This window comes from Zonotrichia leucophrys, chromosome 14 (assembly GCF_028769735.1).
Source record: "Zonotrichia leucophrys gambelii isolate GWCS_2022_RI chromosome 14, RI_Zleu_2.0, whole genome shotgun sequence".
NCBI classification, from domain to species: Eukaryota; Metazoa; Chordata; class Aves; order Passeriformes; family Passerellidae; genus Zonotrichia; species Zonotrichia leucophrys.
Genome location: NC_088184.1, coordinates 15,359,271 through 15,379,769, shown reverse-complemented (window position 1 = coordinate 15,379,769; position 20,499 = coordinate 15,359,271). Strand labels below are relative to the sequence as shown.

Here is a 20,499-nt window from a genome sequence, read left to right as displayed (position 1 = left end):
ACGGAGCTCAAGAGCTCCCGTGGGCCAGCCCTGGGATGTGAGCAGTGCTCTGGGCCCTTGTAAAACAATAAACAGTGCTAATGAGCAGCATGGAAATGTGCAGAGCCTCGTAAAGCTGCTGCTCTGGAGAACGAGTCACCCTCTAGGGCCAGCTGGGGAGAGGCTCCCGAGGGAGCCAGGGATGGAGATGGATGTGTGACTGCTGTGCTGTGGGCACATCCCGGGGAGGGAAAGGCAAAGCCGGATCCTGAGCCAGGCAAGGAGGAGCTGGGCACACGCAAATGAGTGCCCGCAGTGTGCCCAGGCGTTCATCAGCGCTAATTGGCGGCAGATGGCTGATGAGACACGGGTGGGATCCAGCAGCTTTTGTCTTTCTGCTCTGGCGCACCTGAGGTGACATTCCCAACCTGAAGTGACATTCCCAACCCGAGTATGAGCCACTCCGGGTAATTAACAATCCGGGTGATGACCGTGACGGTGGAGCTCCGAGTTTAAGGCTGTTGTTACTGTTTTCCAAGGAAGGCCGGACATTTCCTCTTAGCAAAAATCCAGCGAGCTCGGGCAATTAGTTTTTATTTCAAAATGACAGTGTGCGAGCAGCACGGGCAGCCGCAGGCAGGCACTTCAGGCACTCAGAGCTCTGAAGAGCAATCAGTTCCTAATTCCTGCTCTCTCCTCGCTCTCTGTCAGCGGGAAGCCGCTCCCCTTGTCCTTTAAAATCCCTTTGTCCTTTAAAATGTGGATGTGGCACTTGGGGGACACGGGTTAGAGGTGGCACTTGGGGGACACGGGTTAGAGGTGGCACTTGGGGGACACACGTTAGAGGTGGCACTTGGGGCACGGGTTAGAGGTGGCACTTGGGGGCACGGGTTAGAGGTGGCACTTGGGGACACACGTTAGAGGTGGCACTTGGGGGGCACGGGTTAGAGGTGGCACTTGGGGACACGGGTTAGAGGTGGCACTTGGGGCATGGGTTAGAGGTGGCACTTGGGGGGCACGGGTTAGAGGTGGCACTTGGGGACACACGTTAGAGGTGGCACTTGGGGCACGGGTTAGAGGTGGCACTTGGGGGGCACGGGTTAGAGGTGGCACTTGGGGATGTGGGTTAGAGGTGGCACTTGGGGACACACGTTAGAGGTGGCACTTGGGGATGTGGGTTAGAGGTGGCACTTGGGGATGCGGGTTAGAGGTGGCACTTGGGGATGTGGGTTAGAGGTGGCACTTGGGGGGCACGGGTTAGAGGTGGCACTTGGGGATGTGGGTTAGAGGTGGCACTTGGGGGGCACGGGTTAGAGGTGGCACTTGGGGACACACGTTAGAGGTGGCACTTGGGGGGCACGGGTTAGAGGTGGCACTTGGGGACACACGTTAGAGGTGGCACTTGGGGCACGGGTTAGAGGTGGCACTTGGGGACGCGGGTTAGAGGTGGCACTTGGGGGGCACGGGTTAGAGGTGGCACTTGGGGGGCACGGGTTAGAGGTGGCACTTGGGGACACGGGTTAGAGGTGGCACTTGGGGGGCACGGGTTAGAGGTGGCACTTGGGGACACGGGTGGCGTTGGCTCTGCTGGGGGAGCAGCTGGACTGGCTGCTCTCAGAGGGCTTTTCGGACCCACGGGATTCTGTGATTCTGTGATTCCGTGATCCCGGGCTCGTTCCGGGCCCGTTCCCGGTCTCTATCCCGGACGCGGTGCTAGAGGGCGCCCGGGGCCCGCGGACCGGCACCGGGACCGGCACCGGGGAAGCTCCCGGGGCTGCTGCTGCCATCGGGGGAACACTGGAGCAGCGGGATGGGAAAAGGAGAAGGACTATGGAGGATCCAGGACTGGGTGATGAGATGGTCCCTGTGGGGGTCACTCCTCAGGGAGTGTCACTGCCCCATCCCCGGGGATGTGACAAATTCGGGGATGTGACAAATCCACGGATGTGGCACTGGGGACATGGGTTAGCAGTGGGCTTGGCAGTGCTGGGGGAATGGTTGGACTCCGTGGTCTTTTCCAACTCCTACTGATCAGAGTGATTATATTTCTCAAGGAACTGGTAGGGTGGAAGAGAAAATACACTAAAATGTATTTAAGAAAATTGTTTATAAATAAAATGTTAGGGCCATTCAGCTGACTTGGCTAACATACTCTAACAACGGGTTTTGATTTTTTGTTACAAAACAGGCTCAGAAATAAAGAAGTTGGTGTATCCTGCAGCTCTCATGGGTATTGGCACCTCCACGAGGTACAGTGGATGGGTGCTGCTGGGGGCAGAAGGCTCCCTGTCCTGCTCCAATCCAATTTCCAGCTGTGCAGAGTTTCCCCTCCATGGGCAATGAACACACCTGGACAAGAAGGTGCCTGCGTGGCTGCTCATGGACCTGCACCTGGCGCTGCAGGAGTTTTTTCCTGTGTTTCCTGTGCAGAAATGGGTGCTGGAGAGGGGGTGCCACAGGGCTCCAGGGCTGTCCAAAGCCATCTGCAGAGGTTTTGGGATCTGGAGGCAGCAGGGACATTCCTGGTCAGCCACAGCTCTGTCACGTTTTGCTGAGCACGGTGTGTCTGGGATGTGCTGGGTGCCTGCATGCAGGACAGTGGGAATGAGCAGCCTCCTCACTGGGGTTTGAATTCTGCTTCAAGCAAACCGTGTTGGGAAACTCTCCTGTTCCCGCCAGGGGGAGGATCCAGCAGAATCCCTTCCCCACAGCGAGCCCTTCCCAGCCTCCCAAGCCCAGAGTGCATTTTCCACTTCCATCATTTTCCCCAGCTGCTGTTCTAAAACCCATCCCAGCTCAGCGGCAAGATTTTCCTCCAAGACGAAAAATCGTAATTTGATGTGAACAAATGATTTTCTCACTGCTGTGTCAAGGTCTGCTCTCTCCTTGCACACTCACTCAAGCATTTCCTTGCTCACTGCCCTCATTACTGCTTGGCAGCCCTGGCTTTTGGGGGAGAGCCCTTAACTTCATTCCATCAGCTGGATTCCATTAGCCAGCTAATCTACTGATTACAATCCACACACAGGATATTTTCTCCTTGCTGTTATCTGAAAGAATATGGGCATCAGTACAAAAGAAAGGGAAAAGAACCCCTACAAAAAGCAATTTACAATTGAGGGAGCGGAAATAAATATATCGTACTCACATGAGGAAATAGTAACCATGGAGCTATTTTGGGCACAATACATCATGCAAAGGATGATGTGTCTTTCAAGCACATTTCAAGCCCAACATTCAAGGCACAAAATGTTTTTGGAAAGTAAATGCTCACATACATTAAGCACCATGCCAAGGAGGGGGGCTGGATGCTGTCAGGCTTTGCATTTCAGGTTTGTTCAGAGTTTGCATACAGGAAGCCAGAGCCTCAGCAGGGCGATCCCAAAGCTGAAACCACACAGGTGCTGATGGATTCTGTTGGATCAGGACCATCCTGGGTCAATCCCACTGGGCAGAGCCAGACATGGGGTCTTTTCCAACTTAAATGATCCTGGGTGGGATTCACAGCCCACAGTGGGTGCACATGCAGTGCTGAAGGGTCAGTCCCTTGTTCCCTAGAGAATCCCACATACCCAAAGTCACAAATGCCTTCAAAAATCCTACATGATTCAAACCGAAACCATCACCCTGGCTAACCCTTCTCTGTCCTGAGTAAACAGGTGAAACACCACAAATCAGGGTGCAATATACAAGTGGGGCTGGTTTTGGGGAGATGCCCTCTGTAATGGTGCTTCCTTTGGTTGTATGGAGATTTTATTTTAGTTATATTTTAAAATCAGAAATAATTCAGTTCCCAAAGAGATGTTGTAGGATGATGGATTGATCTCACCAGGTCTGAGCCACAGCCAGTGCCCGGGGCCATTGCAGGGTGAAAGTGACATTGAAACCTGACAGATTTGTTGTGTTTGATGCTAAAAAAAACAAATGCACTGTAAAGCACGTGCCTCGTTCTTCCTCTCTCTCCGAGGCACCCGAGTTACCTGCTGTGTTACCTGGGGGTGTGACACACACCCTGCAGCCCCTACTGCATCCCACAGCACAGCCTGGGGAGGGCTCAGGTGGGCACGCTGCCCTGTGTGCCCTGGCATCGGGACTCAATTCCCTGCCGCATTCTGTGCCCTGCCCGCTGTCTGAGCTGCCCCCACGGGGATAACCCGTGTTTGCCGGGATTCTCCTGTCCCGGGGATGCTCCTGTTCCCCGGGATCCCTGTTCTGCCGGGACAGCTTTGTCCCGCGCCATCCCCTTGTTCAAGGACACCCCTTTCCCACGGGATCCCCCTGTTCAAGGACACCCCTTCCCTACGGGATCCCGCTGTTCTCAGGACACCCCGGTCCCCCAGATCCCGCTGCCCCCCGGGACACCCCTTTCCGAGGGGACCCTCCTGCTGCCGGCCCCGCTCGCAGTCCCGGTGCCCCGGGAGCCGCCGTGCCCGCGGTGCCCGCGGTGCCGGGAGCCGCGCGGTGCCCACGGTCCGGGCCGGAGCGGGGGCGGCCCGGGCTGGAGCGGCGCCGTGTTTCCGCCGGCCGGGAGGCGGAGCGGGGGCGGCCGCGGCCGGGCGGAGCAGCAGCGGCAGAGCCGAGCGGCGCCGGGCCGGGCCGGGGCTGTCAGCGCGGCGAGCGGGGCCCCAGCGGGCCGGGCCATGGCGGGCGGGCGCTGAGGCGGCGGCGGAGCGCGGCGGGGCGGGCGGCCGGGGCGGCGGCGGCGCGCCGGGGCCATGCCATGCCCGTAGGGAGAGATGCCTTTGGGAAATGGAGCCGCCGGAGCACCGCGCAAACATGGCGCCCCGCGGCTGCCGCTGCCGGGCTGGTGCCTGCTCTGCTCGCTGCTGTGCGGGGGGCTGGCCGCGACCCCGGCCCCCGCCTGCCGGCCCTGCGCCCCGGGCTGTGCCTGCGCCGCGCCCGCCTGCGCCCTCAACTGCTCGGCCCGCGTTGGGGAGAGCCCGGGGGCCGCCGTGCCCCCCGCCGCCACCGCGCTGTGAGTACCGGGCACGGCCGGGGAGCTGGGATAGGCCCGCACCGGGACATGGGGAACCGCGGTGGCCTGCCGGGTGTATGGAGCGGGGGGTTCGGCGTTCGGGAGTTTGGTTTGCGGGGTTCCGTGCGGGGAGTTTATTTCGGGCGGTTCCGAGCTGGGAGTTTGGTTTGGGAGGGTCCGTGTTCAGAAGTTTGGATTGGGGGGGTTTCTGTGTTTGGGAGTTTGGTGCGGGAGGTTCTGTGCGGAGAGTTTGGATCGGGGATTCCGTGCGGAGAGTTTGGTTCGGGGGTTCCGCGCTCAGGCATTTGGTTCGAGGCATTCCGAGCTGGGAGTTTGGACTGGGGGTTTCGCGTTTGGGAGGTTCCGAGCCTGGAGTTTGGTTCGGGGAGTTCTGAGGGAATAACGGGAGGAGGGTGTGCGGGAGCGAGTGTTTGAATAAATTGCGGGGTTAAACACGCTTTAAAGCCAGCCCGAAAGACGCAGCTCACACGTAACAAGCCTTTCTGCGTGGCTGGGATGACAGATGTGTTTGTGTGTGGTTGTTGTGGGTAGGTCAGTCGGGCGCGTTCGTGAGGGGCACTGCGATGGTCCATGTGCTCTGTCACTGAAATCAGCTCGCTGCCTGACGCAAGAAACAGACGCAGGGGAAAAGTTTGGTTTTCCGTAGGGAGCAGCTTTTCAGTTCTTGACGAGACAAAAGCATCGAGTGATTCATATAAGAAAGATGACGTGGGGCTTGGCGTGGTGCACAGATCTCACATGAACTAATTTCTGGTGGTATTTCGCTGCTTGAAGGGTCTGTTTCTCTATTTGGATATTCTTAGCTAAGCTTCCACTTTTAGTGTCAACACAGAGATACTGCAGAGGTTGTGGAGTACCACAGTAAACATACATTGTAGGTTTCGCAGGCTGTGTCTGGATTAACTTCAGGAAAATGTGCGCATCTCTAAATCCAGCAGCCAAGGTGTTTTCCAGCTCTTTTCTTGCTAGATATATTTAGACTTCTGCAAACAAACCAGCCATTGTTTGTTGCAGAAAGTCCCCAACTGGAAAAGACTGGTTTTTATTAAGGAGGTTCTGGATTTCTGTTATCTGGTGTTGCTTTGAGATGGGGCTCTGCAGCTCCCCAGGCTGCTCGCTGCTCACTGTGGAGCAGCCTCCCGAAGGCTGTGATGATCAGTCCTTCACTTGGCTTTTTGACGATTTGGGGCTATTACAATGTGTTTCTGTGGTTATTAATGTTGGTAGTAAGTGTTTGAGACTATGTTATTGTTGTTCAGAGGCGCTGAGTTGTAAAAGCTCCCAGAATGTTTTGGGTATTGTGCAGTGACAGATGGAAGTGGGACATAAAGCTCTTGCAGGTGAACAAAACCATGGGAAGGGGAAATGCTCCAGAGCGATGGATGGTGTTTGTGGCACATGTTCTGATTGCAGAAGTGTTTGTGTAGGGCACAGAGCTCGAGTTGGGAATTCAGGCTGTGGAGTCATCCCCGTCAGGCAGCTCATCATTGTGTGTGCTGACTGGAAATGTGTGCTGGTCCTGTTCTGAGGGCTGGGCTCAGATGTGCTGGAGTGGGTTTCTTTCAGGTTTACTGCCCTGTTTGGCCTCCTGGTGATGGCAGAGAATGCAGGTGCACCCACTCTTGTTAAAACCATGAAGAGTTTACAGATTGATTTCTGTTGGGATGGAAGGGACTCTGCTCATGGCTCCATGAGGTTATGCGAGTGGTTTTTCCTAATAATTTCACATTCCCCTTGTTGAACACGGACAGATAAATAACGTATATATATTCTCTCCTTAGAGGAAAAATTATTTTTTAGTATCTCAACAACCCCTTTTTAAAAAATTAATTATTCTGGAATGAAAGCAGCCTTTAGGAAGGCCGAGGTCTGAAAATTCCCAACGCCAGAATTCCCGGCCATTTGCTCGCAGCAGCGCTCAGCAACTGCGATTCCAAATTTCTGGCTGTGGCAGTGAGGCCTAGGCAATGAATTCCTCTTACATCCGACGTTTTAGACGGAGCAGCCTTGAGGAAATCAATGCCAACCGCGGCCGCGCTGTTACCAGGAGCACGGGGAAATGTCCCATCCAAAGAATCACTAAGGAAATGGGCTCTGCTGCTCGCAGACACCACATACCTCGCTGGAAGCGGTCTCCAGGCAGAGCGAGCGGGGATATTGGCCCCTTCCCATGGCCACAGCCAGGTTCTTGAAGTGTAACGCAAAGTCTGCCTGGAACCAGCAGCAAGGGCTGTTTTCCCAAATAATCCGCAGTGCGCAACACGCGGATCTGGACTGGGGGAGCCAGGCTTGGAGTGGCAGCATTTGCACTTCTGAGCTCCTGCATCCCAGGAATGCTCTGATCCATCTCTTTTCAAGTGCTTTGCTCTCAGCGCTGCCGGATTTTGTTCGCGTTTATTTGAGCCTGAGCTGTTTCTTGAGCTTTCATCGCTTATTTCGTTCCTCGAGTGGAAATAAATCTCATCAAGACTTTCCGACTTTCCCTTGCAAATACTGATTCTTTCTGACACATCTTCGGTGTCGTGGCGGGTTTGAAGTGGAAATTAGAATCTCGATGTGAAAGGATGAGAGTGGAAAGTTCCTTTATTTTCCCCTCATTAGGATGGAATAGTGTTTGTGGATGGGTGAGAAGGAGAAGCTGGGATCAGAGGGGCTCTGCTGTCGCCAGGCTCCTGCAGAAGTGGGGATCAGAATTTTCATCCAAAACCCAGTGGGGTTTTTTGTGGATTTGGCAGTGAGCGCTGGGGTTGCACTGCCCAGCCGGTGACTTCACCTAAATAAACCTTAAAATAAACAGATCCTGTGATTCAGGAACCTGCAGTCTGGAATTTTAAATTTCAAGGGTCAGCAGTGATTGGTAGATTTTGATATTATTATGTGATGCAGGAAAAGCCTTTTCAAGGCTTGGGGTGTCTTCAAAAGCCATCAGGGGACAAAAATTTCCAGTTTAAATTAAAATCTAATTCAGGTAAACCCACAGGCAGTGGAGTGTCTGTACAGTAGTGTCCAGGCCACAAAAGCAAAATAGCTCTATTGCCGTTCCTAGAAAAAACGGAGACAGCCTGGAATGTCATTCTTGTAGGGAGCCATATCCCAGCGAAAACAAGGCTGCGTTTCTCTTTTGTAAGAGATTTTGGAGAGGGAAAAAGGCCCAAATGAGGTGCTAGATAAATATTTTGCCAGCGAGATTCTTTCAGCCTGTGGAAGGGACCAGCCCCATGAGCAGCTCGTGGCTATAATGTGAGTGTGAACAAGGAGGCGATTCTGTGGGGTGCTGTCGGAGCAGAACGGGCTCTGCTGTTAAAGAGGGCTGGGCTGTTTATTGTGCTCCTTCCTAAAGCTCCAGAGAACTCTCAGTGCTGCTCCCACCACTGAGAAACTTTTTAAAAATTAAAACTTTTCTTAGTGGTGTTTCAGAGTGTAGTAAGAGAAATGCCCTGCTCAGGAAGAACAGGCATCCATTGGAGAGGCGGATTTGAAGGTGCTCCTGCTCTGTGGCAAAAATTGCAATTGAATAATCCCGAGCAGCATCAACATGTCTCACTTTTGTGATCTGTAGTGTGGTGCAGCCAAGCCTGCAAACCCCAGTAGTGACGAACCCCCACGTGTTAAATAACTGTAATTAAACCTCTTGGAGCCCCACCAGGCAGGACGAGCTGCTGGTGGAACCCTCTGGCTTTCCTCTGACACCTGGTGTGGTTTTTTTTCCTGTGCACTGTTTACACTGATTTTTCCCTGTGTTTCCTGACGTTTTGAAGTTTCCTGGTGGTCTCTTTCTGTGTGTTGCCTTTTCCTTGTTGGAGTGAAAGTGAGGGCTGCTCCTGCTCTTCTCCTGCTGGCGAGCCCCCGGCAGGTCTCTTTGCGTTTCACTCAGCTGCTTTCATTCTGCTCTCACAGAGAGTGGATTTGAAAGAAAACCACTCACTCAGAAGGTAGAACTCATATGGTTTGTTAGTGCTCCTCTGCCTTTTATCCCGTTTTAATGGGATTCCTTGTTTTATCTCTTGTCATGCCACGTTTTCCACGCTGTGGTTTCCATAACGCGGCTCGGCGTCATCCTTTCCCCGTTCCTCCAAGCTCTGTTGTCCTTAGATTGATTGTTGCAGTTCAGCTTGATTTTGTGTTTTATTTACTCCACATGTCCCCAAACATTTATCTGAGTTGTAGTAAGTGAGTAGCAAAGTGAGCAGGGGAGGAAGGACAGCTCGGGAGCAGAGCTGTGCATTCCAGTGCCAGGGTGGAGCGGGCTGGGAGCGCCTGCATCTTGCTCTTGATGTGAGGAGAGTGCATGGAGCAGTGTGGGCAATAGAATGGATTTTGGGGGACGCAGCACTTGTGGGTTAGTCCCTCCACGGCCAACAGCAGGATTTTAGGCAGTCTCTGTCAGGCTCAGAGGGAAAATTCCCCGTCTCTTCCCCAGTGGAAAGTTGGCAGCTCCGCTCCCGGCTGTGCTCACGGTGCTGTTGCTGTTCAGAGGAATGGCTGCTGCTGCTGCTCACCAGCCCACCCTTTTCTGCCCCCACATCAATCCACCCTCCTCTCCCTCCCCGCCATCCCTCCCTTCTCTCCAGCCCTTGCTGAAATGTGGCTCCAAGGCTGGAAAGCCGCGGTGGCTGTGGAGCTGCCGGCCACGCTCCCCTTCAGCTGCACGGACGAGCTGTGCTGAAGGACACTGCCCTGCCCCAAAGGAGGGTGGTGGTGTCCCACCAGACCTCTCCAGCCCTCATTTCTCAGCCTTCCTTTGCAGTAAAGAATGAGCCTGTTTTCCATATCGAATCCCTGCTCTTTACGTAGACGCTGAAGCGAAGTTGGCATCTCAGTTTGCCAAAACTAAAAATGTCAATTGAAACATAATGTTAGTTTTTTTGCTTTGCAAAGGGCACAAAAAGCAAAACTCATGTGATTGCTGCCATTCACGTTTATTTAAAGGATAGCTGTCATCAGGAAGAACATCAAAAACGTGCAAGCTGTAGCATTTGCAGTGTATTTATAGGAACTGTGACCAGTAAAGAGATTTTGTCATAGAATCACAGAATCCTGGATTAGTTGGGGTGGGAAAGGACCTTAAAGAGCATCTCATTTCACTCCTCTGCTGTTGGCAGGGATGCCTTCCTTTAGACCAGGCTGCTCCAAGCTCCATCCAGGCTGGCCTTGGGCATTTCCAGGGATCCAGGGGCAGCCACAGCTGCTCTGGGCACCCTGTGCCAGGGCCTGCCCACCCTCACAGGGAGGAATTTTTTCCATATGTCAAACCTCAGTTTTTCCTCTTTGGTGTGAACCCATTCCCACCTGTCCTGTCACTACAGGTCCCTCTCTGGCCTCCCTGTGGCCCTTTAGATAGTGGAAGGTGCTGTGAGCTCTCCGTGCAACCTTCTCCTCTGCAGGCTGAACTTCCTCAGCTTCCCAGCTCTTCCCTTTCCCTTGAAAGATCACATCCTTTTTGATGATGTGCAGATAAGCAAAACACATAATTAAAACAATTCCTCAGCCAGCTGTTTCTATTACATTGACAGCAAAGGAGTTGCCCTCAGGTTAGGAGCAGGTAAATCTCCTCTGCTTCCTGGCATCAGGCCTTGGAGGAACCTCCTTGAGCTGAGCTCGGCAGGGAAGTTTCAGACGTGGCATATGGTCCTGTGTGACTGTGTTTAACCTGCTGTCATGTTGAATTCAATTAGCAGCCCGTGCTGAGGCAGTGTGATAGGCTGGGTTGTGACAGGACTGGATGTTCATTCCCTCTGTGGTAGCAGATCTCCCACCTACAGCATTGCTGGGTGCTGGAGCGTGGCCCTGCTGTTCCTGCAGGCTGTGGGTGCCCTCTGGGAGCTGGGGGGATCCCCATTTCTCACTGCAGTGGTGCTGGCAGATGCTCTGGGGGACCATGGGGACAGGCTGTGCTGGCTGTCCCGGCAGCCCCAGCCTGCAGCAGCTCATTCCAGCAGGACAGCCTGGGGTGACACGGGGCCTGGATCTGAGCCATGACTCCACCAATTTGTTCCTATTCATCCAAAATTATCCCTGGCCACCACACCACGGCCTTGTTTCTCCTGGTGACAGCTGGCAGCTCATTTTGTGCCAGCCTGTGCGGGCAGCTCCTTGTGTGGAGAAGCACTCTGGGCTCTGTATCATGCAGTTTGTGTGTCTGTGATGGAGTCACAGGGTCTAACCCTGGTTTGGAAGGGACATTTCCAGGGTGGGGTTTGTAGCCTTCCCAGAGCCTGTGCTCACCTCCTTGGACAGAGCTCCTGGTCCTTCAGAGAGCCCCAGGAGAGCTGGAGAGGGACTTGTGATGAGGGCATGGAGTGCCAGGACAGGGGGAATGGTTTCACACTGCCAGAGGGAAGGGTTGGACGGGATATTGGGGGGAAATTGTTCCGTGTGAGGTTGCCTGGAGAAGCTGGAAGTGTCCAAGGCCAGGTTGGTGTCCCTGCCATGGCAGGGGTGGCACTGGGTGGCTCTGAGGTCCCTCCCAGCCCCGAGCACTGGGTGATCCCCTGGTTCTGTGGAGCTTGCAGATCCCCAGCCATGGCCTCTTCCCAGCTCCATTGCAACATCCCTGGCAGCCCCTCAGCCCTGGCTCCCTCAGGATCCCTGTGGCTGCTCCAGGCTCCTCTGGCAGGGACAGCACCAGCATCCAGAGGCAAGGGAGGGTTTTCCCTGCAGGGACAGGCAGTGGCTCCTCTCTGTGCTGCCCTTGGCCTGGGGGATTGGCAGGGATGCTGTGGAGCCCTGGGACAGGGCTTGGGGGCTCTGCTTCTGCTGGGAATGGGTTCTGCTCCTCCTGGAATGGGTTAACTGGGCTGCTCAGAGTTCTGCTCCTGCTGGAATGGGTTAAGTGGGCTCCTGGAATGGGTTCTGTTCCTGCTGGAATGGGTTAGCTGGGCTGCTCAGAGTTCTGCTCCTGCTGGAATGGGTTTCTGTTCCTACTGGAATGGGTTCCTGCTGGAATGGGTTTTGTTCTCTGGAATGGGTTTCTGTTCCTGCTGGAATGGGTTCTGTTCCTACTGGAATGGGTTAAGGGGCTCCTGGAATGGGTTAAGGGGGCTCCTGAAATGGGTTCTGCTCCTCCTGGAATGGGTTCTGTTCCTGCTGGAATGGGTTCTGTTCCTCCTGGAGTGGGTTCTGCTCCTCCTGGAATGGGTTCTGCTCCTCCTGGAATGGGTTCTGCTCCTCCTGGAATGGGTTCTGTTCCTGCTGGAATGGGTTCTGTTCCTCCTGGAGTGGGTTCTGCTCCTGCTGGATGGGTTAAAGGGCTCCCGGAACGGGTTAACTGGGCTGCTCGGGGTTCTTTTCCTTGTGGAACGGGTTAAGCGGTTCCCGGCCGAGCCGTGGGAGTGGCGCTCCGAGGAGCGGGCCCGGGGTGTGGGCTGAGCCCTCCGGAGGGAGGAACCCGAGGAACAGCTAAGCCTGGGAAAGCGGAGCCCGGCCGGGCTGTGTTGGCCCGAGCTGAGCGTTTCTCTCTCAAACCACGCCTCGGCCAGGGGGTGGAGTGAGGCCGGGCTGGAGCTGCGGCTTTGGGCTTGGGGCAGGTTGGTGACAGCATCTGTGTGCTGTCCCGGGACATTGCTGCAGTGACAGCCGCAGGGTGGTGAGCTGGGGATGATCCCTTCATCCCCAAAACTGTGATGGGAGCACGTGGATCCCTTTGGGAACTGCAAAAAAAAAAAAAAATCAAACCCGTGATATTTTTTTTCTTTTTTTTCTTTTTTTTTTTTGTGTGTATTTTTGTAGCACAAAAATGCTGCTTGAAGAGGCACTCCAGAAGTGCCTATTTTTTGTATTTTTGTACCTCTGCGCTCACCCGCTCGCCTCGCAGCTGGCTGGGTGTGTGTGTTAGGGCTTGAATGCAGCCTTTGCACGTGTGCCTTGGAAAGTCCAGCTGTTCATTCCTGATGGCGCTCCCAAATGCCACATTTCCAGGAGCAGGATGCCCATCCTGGCACAGGGGCACGGGGGACCTGGTGAAAGGCTCTGAGCTCTGGTAGAGCCTGTGCAGGCAGTGTGGTGCTCAGCAGAGTTGGGTTTCACCCCTCCCCAGATGAAAAAAAGGTTTGGAGAGCTTTGTGGAAAGAGTGAGCTTGCAAAGGGGGAGTTTGGATAGGGAAAGAGCAATCAAGTGGCACCTTCCATGTTTCCTGTTGCTGTACCAGCTCTGGGGTCTCAGGCATTGGTGCAGGCACAGCAAAAGGGCAGCTCTTACCTGAGACCTGATCCAGGCAATCCTGCAAAAGCATCAGCTTGGAGCATGGGCACTTGCCTTTGAGGCTGGCAGAGCTGCTGCCATCCCAGCCTCCCCAGTGATGCACAGTGACTCCGCAGGGATCTGTGTCCCAGAACTGCCCTCACAGCTAAAATGAAATCTTCTCCCATTCCCTAAAGCCAAACACAGCTCCCATCTGAAATATGCTGCAGAGTGATTCCCTGGGAGAAGAGTTTCCATTGGAAAATATCCTGGCTCCCAGCCATGCTCTGTGGAGCAGTTGTGCAGGACAGCCTGCTGCTGCTACCTGGGTGATTTTCTGGAACAGGGCTGCTAACACAAGCAGGAGTTGGTGGAGCCATTAGTCAGGATCCCTTCTGAGCTCCTTCACTACACAGCAAAAATTGAGATTCCCTGTCCTGCCAGCCTCTGGACACAGCTGCAAACACAGAGCCACTGCCATGAGGAGAGTGGCGTTGGCCAGAGATTCATAAGTAATGAATTAAATCTGTGCAGAGCAAAGGTTCCTATCTGAGTGTGGGAACATTATTTTACTCCTACAGAGGGAAAACATGAAGTCAGTGGCTTTATAGGCTGAGCTCTGCCACCCCTGATTGCATGGATCGGTGCAAAGGCTGGATCAGAAGTCTTAAAAAAATTACTGTAGACAAAACTGAGGTGGGGAAACAAAAGCTGGAAGAGGCCAAGGGTTAGGCTTTGTTAGTCTCTGAGTTGTGTTAAGAAAATTCACTGTAGCTGGTATCTGTGGTGGGTTGTGTTCCTGCAGAAGTGAGGAAGGGCTTTATTTAAGGAAAATGAAAGCTGTGCAGGGCACAGCACAGATCAAGCAACACCCTGGAGATAAAGCTGGAGCTGTCTGGGTGGCACTCGAGGTTCTGCTGGGCTGACACAAGACAATTGCCAAGGTTTAATTGAGAGGGACGACACACCCTGCTTTCTGCAGGGACTGCCAGGAGCATCGCTGGCTCCTGGATCTGTGTTTTGTACAACACAATAACTTCAGTAGCCCAACAGCCAGGCCCCGAGCTCCAGAGCCCTCTGTGTGCTCCCTCCTGTCCCTCCCTGCATCCAGTGATTAACCATTGCTTGGGAAGCTCTGAACCATTCCTTGGGAAGCTCTGTGCCTTCTCAGTGCCTGCAACACAGTGACCTGTCAAGGTAGCAGTGCCACTGGCCTTGGGGAGTTGAATTTCTGGTTACATGCACAGATTGCATCTGCCACAGCCACAGATGTAAGTGGCATTAATTTGGGTTTGCTTTGCTTTGTGTGTAGTGCCCTGTGCTGTGCACCCAGTGGGAATATTTCCCTCTGGCATCAGTGTGTTTGCAGCAATTAAAGGGTTAATTACAGCTGGCCATCAGATCTCTCAAGCAAGCCAGCAGAGCCCACTGTTGTGCTCTGTGTTCCTGTGCATTAGCCAGACACATCCAGGTCTGGAGCTTGGTCCCATCGCTTCAGAGGGAGCTGGGAGAGTTTGGGAATTCCTCTCTCAACATGGGAGAGTTTGGGAATTCCTCTCCCAACATGGGAGAGTTTGGGAATTCCTCTCCTAACACCCTGCAGGACCCAGAGCCTCCCCTGAGCTAGCTCCACTCTGGCTGCTTGGGAAGGACATTCCAGAATCATCAGAGGATCTTTTCACAGAATCCGGGGGTCGTTTAGGTTGGAAAACACCTCTTATCTCAGTGAGTCCAACCTTTAGCTGCTCCCCCTTTAGAGGACGGATGCTCCTCTCACAGGTGGGTGCTCTGATCAGCCCCTTCAGCTCCCTGTGCACACTGAGCACAGTTCCCCTGTTCCCACAGAGCAAGGGGAGCCGCTGTTCCCTCTCCTGGTGGCCCTGCAGCCCCTGGGAGCTGCTGGCTCCTGCAGCAGCATGGGGGCTGTGGGCAGGGCCAGCAGCAGCTCCTGTAAATGAGCTTTGCTTGGTCGTATCCTATGCAAGCTGTTACCGCTCCAGAGCTCAGTCCCCAAGGGGACTGGGTGCCAGAAGCCAGCTCGCTCTCAGACCAAGGCCGCGGGTTAGCCCCTAGCAAGCAGGCAGATATTCAGCTCTTAGTGATTAGGCAGCTCTTGTGATTTCAGCTTTGCTTGCTGGGTAGCTTTTCCCTTGGCCTAAGGCTCCAGCAGACGGCAGAGAGAGGAGAAGCAGAAGACGCTGGCTGTTCCACGAGTATGGCTTTATTGTAGGGTCTGTGAAGGGTCTCAGCTCTTCTTCTTCCGAGTTAGTAGGGGTACAGTGTGCTACTTTTATACCCTTGGCCTGGATCCAATCCTGACCAATGGCAAAGGTGTTAGAGTGACCGTAAGTGACCAATAGTAGGGTTTAACACAATATTGCCTTACATGGCTATAGGGATAAGGTACAAGGCGGATGTCCCTGGAGACAGGAAACTTCTTTGCTGCTGTGTCAGCATTCTATTCTCCAAGGGGCCCTGGCTAAACCTGAGGGGTTTACTACACTCCTGTGTGTGCCCTGGGTGCTCAGTGCATACCTTGGCTTGGGAGGGAGCCGAGCTACTGGGGGCAGTGTTGTCTAAGGGCTGGAACAGGATTCCTGCTTTTGTTTGCAGCCTGACCCTGCTGCTGCTGTGGGCTGGGCTCTCAGGGTTCCTCTGCATCCTGCTCCTGGCTGAGCCATGGGCTGAGGCTCCTCTGGGTATTGTCCTGGTTGTTGATGGGAACTGGTGCTCCTGGAGTGCTTCAGTGCTTGGCTGCCCTGGGTTTGTCGTTCCTGCTTGCCTGGTGCTCTGCTCATCCTCCAGTGAAACATCCCCAGCAGCTGCTCTTGGGAAGGTGAATCTTCACCCTGAGCAAGGTGAGCATCAGGGCAGCAAAATGGAGATGTGGGCTCACTTTGACAGGATCACTGGGACCCTTGGTCCTGCCCTCCCACCCCTGCTTGGCCTTCAGCCTCTTCTTCCTCATCCTCAGAACCAAGCACAGCCTTGTGCTGGGGGAACATCCCCAGTGGCAGGTCCTGGAGCAGCAGGGTCCCACTGTGCTCCCACAGCTGGAGAACATTAATTTTGCTTTTAAGGCATCTGAAAAACAAGCAAAGATTAGTTTTCTGCCCAACTTGTACTTTGTGTTCAGGGCAGAGCCATCGGTTTCCCAAACAGAGACATCCAGCCCCAGCTGGGGGGTCAGAGCTGTGTGCAGTGCAGGGAGCAGCTCCTGAGGGGAATGTGGCTGCATTTCAGTATTCCCATGGAGTTTGGGATGGCAGGGAAGGCTCCAGTCCTCCTCCTGGCTGCAAACCCACCTGTGCACTTCTTGGCGTCCTAATTCTGGCTGCCTCACAGGCTGTGTGACAGTGGAATAATGGAGTAACAGAATTGTTAAGGCTGGAAAAACCCTCCAGGATCCCTGGGTCCAACCATTCCCCCAAGGCCATCACAAATCATGTCCTCAGCCTTTCCTTGGACACCTCTGGGGATGGTGACTCCATCACCTCCCTGGGCAGCCCCTTCCACTGCCTGACAGCCCTTTAGTGAAGAAACCCTTGCTGATGTCCACCCTGAGCCTCCCCTTGCTGTTCTCCAGCAGGGTGAGGCTGCAGGAGCCAGAGCCAGCACATCACCCGAGACCCTGCACAGCACTCAGGGGCACCATTGAGTGGCACAAGGGGAGCAAGGTCCCATCCTGGACCTGTTCTGGGGTTCTGCATTAATCATTAGTGCCCTTAATAGGTTGTGGGTGAGAGCCAGAGCCAGCACATCACCTGAGACCCTGCACAGCACTCAGGGGCATCAGGTGCTGGCACAGCTCTGCTGCCCAGCTCTGGGGCTGCCAGGAGGGAAAGGAGGCAGTGGTTAATAGGTAGGATGGAGTTAATCATCCACTGAATTCCTCGGCTACGAGCTCTCTCCTCAGTGTTTTTTCTGGTGCTGTTGCTGGAAAGGAAATGGGGGTATGTGGAGCAAAACCACACTTAGCAGCTCACAGTAGCCCTGGTGTGTGCAGGGTTTCTTGCCTTGTGCTGAGGGTGGAGCTCCCCTCTGAGAGGAGACGCTGGGATGATCTGGTGGAGCTGAGCAGTGCTGGGATATTCGATATATTCGATATATTTGATATATTTTCACCTTTCCCTTTGGGTGCCTGGGCCAGGCCCTGGAGGAGGAAGTGTCTGCACTTTCACTGCCTGACACCCAGGAAATATCTGTATTTTTCTCACAGTAGTCAATCCCCAACAACTCAGACAAAAGGGAGAGAAGTTATCTTAATTAATAAAATAGCAAGGATGCAATTGCTTACCGAAGTCCAGCTCTGGCAGCCCAAACATGAGTCAATTACCTCTCATAAATCTTGAGATGAAAAAGAAACAAAAGAAGGCCCAATGCTGGTGCCTTTTGTGGCTCCCATGTAGGAGACACCTGGGAGCATCTGTGTCTCACTGGGGAGATACAGGGCAATAACAGATTTCAACAAAACAGGAGGGAAGGAAAAAGTAGAGATTATAATTAATTGTCATGATTCCAGGAGACAAGGGAACGCACCACTTCTTTTAGGACAAAACTGAGTGTATTTTCTAATTGTTTTTGGGGTAAGGATGAGTGATGTAGAGCCACGTACCATGGGACCAGGCACAGGAATTTGTCACATGTGAGTGAAAAATAACCCAGTTGGTGTTAGTCATGCTGCAGAATGTGTTAGCAGCTCAACAATGGCCTTAAACACTGAGTGGGATCCAATTTAAACCCATAAAAGTGAGGAAGTCTGGACTTGGAGCCTGTTCTTGTACCTGTGTGCGCAGCTGTGTGTGCAGTAGCTGTGGCATAAACAGCCCAGGATGGTGTTGGGATTCCTTTTTACTCCATTCAACAGTTGTCATTTGTTTCCAAGGGTTGGGTTTTATTGCTCCTCCTGTTTCACACAGCAGGAAATTAAAAAAAAAGCAGCCCAACACACAAGAAACAAATGCATATTCTTATTTGCTCAAATTCGGCTGAATCCAGGAGCTGGGGCTCCAGGTTGCTTCACAAAAATGTTTTTGTCTGGTGATTCTGAATGTGATAAAAAGATGTGAAATCCATGCTCAGGCCTGTGAGGTGGTGATTTAGAGGTCTAACTAACCATGGTGATTCTATGATTTGCCTTTTTGTGTTACATGGGAGCACCATCAGGAGCACAGAGCCCTTTCTGCAGCTCCAGCCCAGGCTGAGCATGGACAAAAGGTGGTGATCTTGCTTCTGGTGCTTTTCCCACCCTGGAGGTGTCCAAGGCCGGGTGGAACGGAGCTCTGAGCACCTGGTGCAGTGGAAGGTGTCCCTGCAGAGCAGCCCATGGATCAGCAGCACTGTGCAGGGTTCAGTCCTTGTGCCTGTGTGGGTTACACAACCCCTGTGCGCAGAGCCAAGGCAGCAATGTCCTCTTGGATCTGACAGGAAGAGGGGTGCTATGGAAACCTAGCTTGTTGTTATTATATGGGAATGAAATTTATTATTTCGCTCTTCTGCCTCGGTTTGTGATTACGCCATGCAGCAATTTTTAGCCTTGGCAAGAAGGTGGTTTAGCATCAGACCAGAGATGCAGCTTAACTCGGTGTCTGCTGCAAATCCTCAGTGCTGGGGCTGAGAGAGCCGGGCAGATTCTCCTCCTGCTGATTTATGAGTGTCGTCCTTCTGGACGCTGCTGTGGTGGCCAAAGTTTACCAGGGGTGTTTACCCAGAGCTTGCAGCGTGTGTGTGGAGCTGAGCAGGGATCAGGCTTTGGTGTCCTGCTGATCCCAGGCTGCTCAGGGAGTCCCTGCAGGGCTGGGAGCAGGGCACAGAGCGCTCTGCATGCCCTGGCTGTGCCATTCTGTTTGCCTTGGCCTTGCCTCGCTGTTTCCTTGCTCTTCTTTCCCTTTTAAACAAAGCAGATTTGCTGGTGGTTTGTGTGTACAGCCTCTTACACAATCACCCTGGTGGCTTTCTGCAGAATGGGGAAGAGTGATTTGGGATTTAATAATTAAACTGGCACGGTCCAAGACAGTTACCTGAGCCTGAAGTGAAGCATCAGCCTTGGGCTTCTGTTTTAACCAGCATGAATCAAAACAACAACAACAAAATCAATCTGTTTTACTGTAGGAATAACTTCCATGAAATGCAAGGGGTGTGACTTTCTCTTGTTTAAGATGTCTGTGTCAGCTCCAGGGACATCAGCCCTGGTGGGTCTCTCATGGTTTGTTTGCCCTTTCTTGGTGAGGTTTTTCACTGTGTGATGTGTGGGGACTTTGATGTTGGATTTACACCTGGAGTTCAGGTGAATCAACCCAGGGATGTGCTGGGGAACTTTGGAAAAACCCTGAGCTGAGGAAGATTTGAACTAATTAAGAAAAGATTTCTGAGAGGAAGAATCGGTACCAGTGTCAGTCCCAGCATGTGCGGGGAGTAGGCAACAATTTAATATATTTTATATATTGTATATTGAATATATTTATATATATTTACAAATATTGACCTGGGAAGGAAATGTTTCTTGGCTGTGCAAATGCAAAGAAAAAGAGAAGAACCAGCACAAACCAGGCCCATGAAGCCACCTCAGCCTTACTCTGAGTTCTCCTGAGGATTGGAGTGTTCCAGCCCTGTTCTGGTCCCATAAACAAGGGAATGGGCAGCCCTGGCTGGCTGAACCCCAGCCTGGGATGTCTCACCAGCCCTTGGCAGATGGAGAAACCAAACAGGGCACTGTGGGATGTGCCCTGTCCTTGTCAATGTGATGAAGAAATCAGGGGGAAAAGTGTCACAAAAGCTGCAGGGAGGAGCTGCTGGCCAGAGAGATGGAATAATTAAAGAAAAGGGGTGCCTGTAGTGGAAGGGAAAGTGCTGATTGTGGATCATCAGCTGTCTGTGCCTTTCCTGCTGTAACAGGGTGAATGGCCAGGCTGTGTATTTGTGCTGGCACTGAGATCTCTGCAGTCAGTCACTGCCCTACCCTGTTTAGCTTTGCTGCTATTTGGAGGAGCTGTGCCAGCACTGATTGGAATCCCCCAGGCAGATGTTTAGAAGATCTTGTAAAACTGGTGGGGCTGTGGGATCAGAAACCCTCGCCTGGTCTCCAGAGAAATTGGCTTTGTTTGAAAACAAGGTGCACAGTAGGATGCTGGAGTGTGTGAGGTGTTCTGTACAGCAGCGTTTAATGGGATCAGGAAAGGGATCCCTCCCAGTAGTATTTGCAGGTATTAAATCATTAAGGAGATTAGCAGAGTTGCAAGACCTTTCTCTTTTTTTTCTCTAGACAGTTTATTCCCCATAATGATGTTCTTATAAAAGGATTAGAGGCATTGGTGCTGTGAGAGAAGGGAAAGGCACTGTGGTGATC

General features: G+C 53.1%; 1 protein-coding gene across 1 annotated transcript in view; it reads left to right on the top strand.

Moving 5' to 3' along the window:
• The first annotated feature begins 4,670 nt into the window (after positions 1-4,670).
• The window catches only part of PKD1 (polycystin 1, transient receptor potential channel interacting), a 77,338-nt gene continuing 61,509 nt past the window's right edge, over positions 4,671-20,499 (top strand). Inside the window, exon 1 of the mRNA XM_064726449.1 lies at positions 4,671-4,954. Coding sequence (XP_064582519.1) covers positions 4,716-4,954 — 239 coding nt within the window. The 5' untranslated portion in view covers positions 4,671-4,715. The remainder of the gene's footprint in view (positions 4,955-20,499) is intronic.